Here is an 8468-nt window from a genome sequence, read left to right as displayed (position 1 = left end):
TTAACTTTATTTTGTAAATATATTTGCTCTTTGCAGACTGTAATTTGTAATAATATATAGAAAAAAATACAAAATATATGCTGAACAAAAGATGTTTAAAAACAAAGAAAACTGTATCACGTTGGTACACTTGGTGGTCGAGTTGACAAATAAAATGACAAGTAATAATTTTTAAGGTTATTATAAATGTCAAATCTATAAAAAATAGCATTATTACGCATAGATTTTTTGTCAGTTTTCGTGTTTTGAATTATGCATCCGTAGCGCAACTTAAAAATATGGAGCACACCGAACCACCGTCTGTTCTTTGTCAAAACGACAAAGGTAAGTTTTGTTTACCACCCTGTATTTCATCACAATAAAAAAATATTAAACATTAAAGAACAAGACGAGATCACAAAACTTGTCGAAATCGAAAAACAGAAAATCCAGGACGAATTCAACGTCCAAAGGGCCAAAATGAAAGAACTGTTCTTGCAGAAAGAAGGTAAACCTATCAGACAACTTCTTTAAGTTGTGTAAACTAGTTTAGTTTTAGCTGAACTTCTTCGACAAACTGAAGAAAATAATAATTTAAAGCAACAAATAAACAATCTTAAACGCGAACTGGATGATGTCAAAAGCCAATTAATAGTCGATAGTATGACCAGAGAATCAAATTTTGAAGTTGAAAAAAGGAAAGCTGATGAAGAAATTGCATCCCTTCAGCGTGTTGTTCATGGTAGAGACAAAGAAAAAAACTATGTTGTTACACATTTTGAAATTGATTTTTTTTTTTTCTTACAGAAACTGTTGAAGAATCAAGTTCAACTAGAATACTATATGATAATGAACTGAGAAAGTTGCAGTATTATATTCAGCAATTGCACGCCGAAATTGCTGAGTTGAAGACGCAAAAACAACAGTCTCCTCATCATACTTCACAAGTATGTAATGTGATTACTACCTTTACATGAACATTTCACTTTTCTACATTTTAATAATGAACAATGATTACAACTTAACTTCATATAATTTACACATTAAACTAGAAATAAAAGCAAAATACTCACTTGATATGTTTTGGTGTCATCAGTTTTCTTATGTCAATTCATCGTTAAATTCGCAGTAGACAAAAATAACTGACTGCAGTACAGTAACTCGTCGCCTCGGGCGCAAATAGGTTAACAAATACGGCAAATTAGCATTTTAATCATTACCAACTGACTGAGTAATTACTTGTATCTGCGAAAACACAAACCGCAAATGGGAAATGAGACCCGTACTCGATTATATAAAGGTGAATTTTTCATTTTTATACATTTTTACATTCAGTTTTTTTGTTTTATTTTGTAGGAGCACAGCAGCTTGGCACCCAGTGTCGTATTGAATGCGCTCACCAAAGGCATCGTGAAGAAGTTGGGCGCTGATAGCTTCTCATCACAGGACGAAAACTCTCAAAAGGTAATTTTTTATGGTAATTTATTTAGATTTATTAATATTTGTATCGAATTTGTTTTTGTTCATTTTGCTTGTTTATATCATTTTTTATTCAAACACGGTTTTATCCAAACTCAATAGAGTGTAATTAACAGCATTGGCTCTAAATTTAATGCGAAGCGACGTGACAAACAACTCCTTAATTAACATACTCATCCCTGTCGTTATTGAGGGCTCAAGTTTCCTCGCATTATCGCGACCATATGTTAGTCCTGATAAAACAGCTCGTGATAACAAAATCGTGAATTTACGTCTGGTATATCCATTTTCCTGTCGCGACTGTACAATGTATATGTGCAGAGTGAGTTTCTACATCAATAAATCAAATGTTTAACATGAGATTTTGCGTGTGGATTATAGGGAGACGATGTGGAGGATTTGCGATCGCTGGTCGAACCGCTGGAAGATCAAATCAAGGCGCTTAAAGAGAAACTACGTCACACCGACGAGCAACTTCAGAAATGCCGAGAATGCGGACACATTACCGACGACGTAAGTGTGCTCATTATTACGCATATCCATTGCATCAATATTTTTCTTAATTAGAAGCTTGTGGGGCAGACCACTACGTCTACGAACACGTCGTTCGATTCTAAGCCAGCGAGCACTTGCGACATGTGCAGCAACTATGAGGCCCAACTAGTGAAGGAACAACAACAAGCGCAAGAGCTTGAGAATCGTGTCTTGCGATCGGAAAAAACCGCAGAACGTCACAAGGAAGATTTGCTGAAGGAGATCGGCTTCCGAAAGGAAATGGAGGAAAAATGGAACGAGAAAAAGGAAGAGCACAAGTTGCAAGTGGCAGAATTGACAAGGAGCACCGAATGCGCGGAACAAGATTTAAAGGAACTAAGGCAGTTCTTTAACGCGTCGGTTTCGGAGTTGCAACAAAATATCGCTAAGTTGGGCATGGAAAGAGAACAGATCTACGAGGAGTTGAACAAGTAATTTGATGCTAATTAGTTTCTGATATTATTGTTCAATGTGTTTTTGATAGGTTACAAGAAGAAAACGATATGTTGACGGGAAAATACACGGTTCATTCGGAAATTTTGCAGAGCGAAGCTATAAATCTTCCCGATACTGTTGAGGTCTTGACCATTATTACAATTTTTTAAATATATATAATGCACAATTGAGTATTTCATTGTAGGAATTACACGAATTGATTTTGAGAAACCACCAGGAACTAATCAAGGAAAAAATTGGTAAAGAGGCGGCGGAAAGTAAATTAAGTTCGCTGCAAAGCGAACACGTGCTACTTAAGACGCAAATCGAAGGTGATAGGCATGAATGGAAAAGCGTGGAGGATAATATTACTCTTGAAAACATGCAAATTAAGTAAAACTATTTTATTTAATTGGCCTGAATTAAGATAACATAATTATATTGTTATAGGAAACAAAAAAGGGCACTTGAAAAGGATTGTGAACGATTGAGAAATGCTGACAAAGCTCAACAAGCAAAAATCAATGAGTTATCCGAACAAATTACTGATCTTACGGCAACTATCGTGCGTTTATTAGTTTCTTCGTGTGATACGTGATTGTTATATAAGTTTTATGTTACAGAAAACGTTGGAGAGTCAAAACAACGAACTAAAAACTAGAGCTCATTCACTGCAGAAAGAATTGGACACCACGGAAACGGTGCAAAAAGATTTCGTCAGACTTTCACAAAGTCTACAGGTAATAAATATAAAAATTTCCATTTTTTATTTAAAAAAAAAAAATAAATAAAAACAGATGCAATTGGAGAAAATTCGAGAGTCTGACACGGTGGTTCGATGGCAACACGAAGAAGACGTGGACGAATGTCCGTCCTGCAAGAACATATTGGGAGGCGGTTCGAGAAAGAAGACTCACTGTCGACACTGCGGTCAAATATTTTGTTTGGCGTGCTTGTCGAGAACGGTGCCGAGCGGTCCGAATCAGCGTCCGTCAAAGGTCTGTGATGTATGCTACACCCTACTAGTCAAATCGTCTGCCCCGTATTTCAGCGAAGCCCCGCCAATGACTTGAATATATTTGCTAGGCTGTTTGATTATATTCCTTTAATAATTATATGGATATTTAAAAGTTATAAATAAAAATGTTTCGTCTTTTTTGAGTGTTTTATTGTTGAGATATCCAGAAAATATCTTGATATTAGTTTAATATGAAAATATTCTGAAAAAATATTAATTTGTATTTGGTAACCAATTGGTATGTAGAAGTATTTGTTTGCGGTTTCGAAAATAAAATCTAAAATATATAAATTTATATTCAAAGATTGGCGGTCGTTAGCTGCTGCCATCTATGATAGTATGTACGAAAGATTTGTTGTAAAGGAATCTAATAATTTTGGTTTTCTATTATACAATCTATCTATGAATTTGACGTTTAAACGTCAAAACAATAGGCCACCCAAAACAGAATATTTTCAACTCACGATGAATGTTTTAGGTGAAAAAAACATCGAAATAAACAGCAAATTAGAAAGAGAACAAGAAAATTTGCAACTTTTGCAGGAACGTCTTAATAAAAGTGCCAGTATTACAAAGGGAATTGGTAATATTCTAAATTCTTTTGAACAGAGACTTTCAAGACTTGAGGACACAATTTTGCCAGTTTATAATGATACTGAACGTTTACAAAAAGCACAACATAGTAAGATTGTTCTTTGTTAAATGACAAGTTGTAACATATTAAATTTTAGATATTGATCAGACAATAAGACTGTTGGACAATGTTATAAGTTATTATGAAGTGTCTAGTGAAGTTGAAAACATTATTGAAAGAGGACCTGGTGAAGGTGCCATTGATTTAGATACTTACATTGAATCATTAAAACGTTTAGGCAATGCACAAAAATATTTTGAGAAAAATATACCCCAAAGTGTTGAATTAATTAATGTTGTAAGTTTCCTCTATAAGTAAATATTTTTTGGATACAGTTTTGATATTTCAGACATCCTTTTTCCATAAGGGAAATGATAAGTTAAACTCTGAGTTCAAGACAATTTTAGACAAATACAACACACCTATTTTACCAGTTGTCTTGTTGGATTTAATAAATGAAGGTAAAATGATAATTTGAAGCAAATTATGCCTTAAAATATTTTTTTTAGATGTTCCAAATAAAGATCCTAAACAATTTCCATCTCAAATTCCACCAAATGCAAAGGAAAATTTAATAAAAATCGCCAAATGGCTTTTGGATAATCATCGTGATGAATATTTAACAGTTTATGGCAAAGTGAGAGGTGGAGTTCTGCAAAGATCACTAACAATGTTAAGAAACCATCAAAAATCAATAAGTGGTGGAAGTGTTCATGGAGTTAGCAGTTCCCCAATGCTGGTGAGTAATCTTCATTCAAATATCTTCCACAATTTATAATAAAATTTTAGAAACCAAAGTTTCAAAACCGTCATGAGGCAACAAGAAAACCATCAACTCGCCGTCTCCAAAATGTGTTTGAGAGAAAAGCAAACAAAATGCTTCTGAGAGCCTCACAAACACTTGAAAACTCGACGGGTTTAACTTTAGGCACAAGGCGAGCCTCACATTTGGACTCTTCTTACAATGGGGAAGATTTTGACAATGAACAGGAAATGGAAAACTATTTAGTTTGCGTGATGGCTTTGCACAAATTAATGCAAATCGAGCAGGCTTTGATGAAAGACATCATTACTTCGGCGCACCAAGCCAGAGTTTTCGAACTTATCGTTCGCGAATCGATGGATACTGTTGTCCAGGATGGAGAAGTACTATAATTTTATTTTTCTATAACAGATCAATTGACTATTGATATTATTTCAGAATATCGTTGCGAAAGCGAAGAAGTGCATTCAAAGGCACGATTTTGGAACTGTTCTGGTTGTATTCCCAATATACAAGCAAATGATGGCTTTAAAACCTGAGTTTGAAAAAACAATTGAGCAATATCACCTTCATGTTAAGGACAAATTCGATTCAATTCTCAAACTGTTACAATCAACGGTGATATTGAATACAAATTATCTTAGCAATTTAAAATAAAATAGTTTTAATTCAGGGAACAAAAGCACTGGAAGATTTTATTGAAAGTCTAAGGTCTGACTCTGTAACACAGTTGCCAAGTGATGGAACTGTACATGAATTAACTAGCAATGTTATTATGTTCTTGGAGCAATTATTGGATTATACTGATATAATATGTAAAGTTCTATCTGTTGAACAAAATTATTCTAGAGCTTTAGACAAATTGGACACAGTCAAAGGAACTGATAAAGCTCTACTTGGACTATATATTAGTAAGTACGCCTATATTTGTAAATATTAAATGTTAATTATTGATTTTAGAAAAAGTTTTGGTCCAGCTGAATCACACATTAGTAAGCAAGAGTGAACAATATAGTGACAGTGCTTTGAAAGCTCTGTTTAGATTAAATAATAATAATTATGTTTTGAAATCACTACAAAGAACGAATTTACTGGAGTTGTATTTGATTTCTGAACCAAAGTGTGAAGAATATTATTATAAATTTATGGATGATTACAAACAGGCATATTCTCAAAGGTTTACAATAGTTTTTTATCTGCGTTTTTGTGTGTAATAGTTTTATTTTAGTTGGAATAAATTATTACATTATATAAACTGCGATGATCCGATCGTTGGGGATAAATTAAAGGACAAGGAAAGAGCAATTATTAAAGAAAAATTTGCTGTAAGTTTGATATTTTCTGTAAAACTATTTTATAATAAATATTTATTAAAAGGGTTTCAATAAAGAAATCGAGGAAATATCAAAAGTACAAAGAGGTTATTCAATTCCTGACATCCAATTGAGAGAAAGCATCAAGAGAGACAACAAGGAGTTAATAATTCCAAAATACAACGCATTTTACAATAAGTAATGCTGCAACTATTATTTTATAAAATATATTAATTTTGTTAATTTATAGGTATTCTGTGTTAAATTTCACCAAGAATCCCGAAAAGTATATTAAACACAAGCCGGATGAAGTGTCTTTAATTATCGATAGATTTTTTGATCTTGCTGCTTAAATTATTTAAATATTATATTCTAATTAATTATACAGTTAAATATATTTGGTATTTTCTTTATAATCTTGTAGTATTAATCCTGCCTCTTCGTCCGTATTGGCTTAGACAGCCGTATAGTATCACATACTCGTACCAGTTCATTATGCAAGCCGTTAAGTTTACCGACTGTCGATTTTTAAACATCTAAGCAATGAAGCGACAAAAGTAACGTTTAATCTACAAAAACTGATTTAAATGGGTAATTAAAAAAAAGTAGTGGAAATATCGTCATATTTTTTTTATTCTAGTCGTACACGAACTGAATTTTAAATTCTTTTAATTGTTTCGAAGATCACACCACCTATTTTTAATACATATACTACCCGATTAAGTTCCGCTAAACTCTTTGAAGCATATAAACGAATATTTTAACGATGGCTCAGGTGAGGTAGGGTCCGAAGGCAATCGGAGTATAGAATAGATTGAGATAATCCCACAAAAAAATCGGACGGAACCAAACCGGGCCGCGCCACCCAAGGAGATAAGACGGGGAAGTGTTCTTTTAAAATATTCTTCAATGCTCGCGTATTGAGGGCTATGACTGCATTCTGCTGGAACCACACATCACCAAAGTCCAGTTCATCAAGTTTTGAGATCAGAACTAAACCTTACAGGTAAATGCGCGCTGCTCCTAGATCCAATAGAAGATGTTTATTGACTGTGGGGGAAATGAAACTTCAAGAAATCCCCTATTAAATAAGACACTCCTCACCCTCATCCCACCAGTCCCCTTCGCACTCAATAATAAATAAAATGTAACATATTCTTTATACATTTTTTTCCATATCTTATATATAAAATTCTCGTGTCACAGTTTTCGTTCCCATACTCCTCCGAAACGGCTTGACCGATTCTCATGAAATTTTGTGAGCGTATTGAGTAGGTCTGAGAATCGGCCAACATCTATTTTTCATCCCCCTAAATGTTAGGAGTAGTCCACCCCTAATTTTTTTTTATTTTTTAGACAAAATTTTAAGTTTCTATTTTTTTATGATACAACATACAAAAATTCATACAATCCTAAATTTTCACCCTTCTACGATCAACCATCAGGATTTCTTCGACGATATATTAGGTATCCGTCGACATTTGTGACCGTATCATTGATAAAATCTTTAGGGAAATTTTTAGTACATTTTCCATTTGCCATGCAAGGCGATGAACTATTAAGAGAACCACATGGACCATGAATCATGTTTGTTGTAACAATAATAATAATAACAAAACAACGTTTGCCGGGTTAGCTAGTTATAAATATAAATTTCATTTATTTCAAAATTTGTTCAGTAAATATTTAAAACATATTTCAATATCATACGTTTGTTTGCTTTCTATGGTACTCATTTTAAAAACGACGTAGGTATTACCTTAATGGCATATATTAGTCTGATTTGGTAGGCCGAAGAAATAGCTTTCAATATATTTACATTATTAACAAATGTTAAGCAATGCAATCATAAAAATGCAATAAGAAAACGTCCCACACCTTTCATAGACAGACAAATTATGATAATCTCTAAACGAAATCCTTCCTAGGCAAATAAAAATTATATTAATTGAGTGATACAATATTAATGTTTCTAGTAAAGCAATCCGACATTAACTGAATGGTGAAAATTAGCAAGGATTGATTAAAAAAATAATATCTGAGCGAAACTAAATTTTGCACAAAAATATATTAATTATCCTCTAGAATTTTGGCAAAGAGTATTTTGGAGTGGTGAATACAACTTCAATAGTATAGGATCAAACGGTAAATAATGTGTCCGTCGCCCTTTAAATAAAAATTCAATTTCTAGAAGCATTACAAAAACTTTAAAAAACGGTGGACGAAATGTTATGATAGGGGTCCTTTTATTGGCATGGTAAAGTACCATTATAGAAAATAATTGTGAAATAAACCATTTCATGTATAGATATC

At 33.1% G+C, this 8468-nt stretch overlaps 2 protein-coding genes across 3 annotated transcripts; both read left to right on the top strand.

The window, feature by feature from the left end:
• Positions 1–135: 135 nt before the first annotated feature.
• Positions 136–3583, top strand: LOC109603833 (rab GTPase-binding effector protein 1). 2 transcript variants are annotated; one of them, XM_049961262.1, is made up of 12 exons: positions 136–324; positions 383–487; positions 539–721; positions 787–926; positions 1336–1443; positions 1840–1971; positions 2029–2423; positions 2477–2570; positions 2633–2820; positions 2878–2992; positions 3051–3167; positions 3225–3583. In XM_049961262.1, exons 1-12 carry the CDS (start codon positions 279–281, stop codon positions 3498–3500), a joined length of 1899 nt encoding a protein of 632 aa, XP_049817219.1. In that variant the 5' UTR covers positions 136–278; the 3' UTR covers positions 3501–3583. The 2 variants fall into 2 exon arrangements, with proteins under 2 accessions (XP_049817219.1, XP_019875904.1); XM_020020345.2 differs by having other exon boundaries at positions 2026–2423.
• Positions 3584–3867: 284 nt separating this feature from the next.
• Positions 3868–6552, top strand: LOC109603822 (exocyst complex component 7). The gene is made up of 11 exons (XM_020020334.2): positions 3868–4127; positions 4177–4376; positions 4429–4540; positions 4589–4818; positions 4869–5225; positions 5281–5460; positions 5516–5753; positions 5803–6019; positions 6071–6167; positions 6220–6353; positions 6406–6552. Exons 1-11 carry the CDS (start codon positions 3911–3913, stop codon positions 6506–6508), a joined length of 2085 nt encoding a protein of 694 aa, XP_019875893.1. The 5' UTR covers positions 3868–3910; the 3' UTR covers positions 6509–6552.
• Positions 6553–8468: the final 1916 nt, after the last annotated feature.

This window comes from Aethina tumida, chromosome 1, assembly GCF_024364675.1.
Source record: "Aethina tumida isolate Nest 87 chromosome 1, icAetTumi1.1, whole genome shotgun sequence".
In the NCBI taxonomy this organism is placed as follows: Eukaryota; Metazoa; Arthropoda; class Insecta; order Coleoptera; family Nitidulidae; genus Aethina; species Aethina tumida.
This window is presented reverse-complemented; position numbering and strand designations above follow the sequence as displayed.

Coding starts and splice junctions, on each gene's coding strand:
- LOC109603833 (XM_020020345.2), top strand. CDS start 279: ATGGAGCACACCGAACCACCGTCTGTTCTTTGTCAAAACGACAAAG. Junction 1,444..1,839: donor AGGACGAAAACTCTCAAAAG/GTAATTTTTTAT, acceptor TGTGGATTATAG/GGAGACGATGTGGAGGATTT. Junction 2,571..2,632: donor ATCTTCCCGATACTGTTGAG/GTCTTGACCATT, acceptor ATTTCATTGTAG/GAATTACACGAATTGATTTT.
- LOC109603822 (XM_020020334.2), top strand. CDS start 3,911: ATGAATGTTTTAGGTGAAAAAAACATCGAAATAAACAGCAAATTAGAA. Junction 4,128..4,176: donor TTTACAAAAAGCACAACATA/GTAAGATTGTTC, acceptor ATTAAATTTTAG/ATATTGATCAGACAATAAGA. Junction 6,354..6,405: donor TACAACGCATTTTACAATAA/GTAATGCTGCAA, acceptor GTTAATTTATAG/GTATTCTGTGTTAAATTTCA.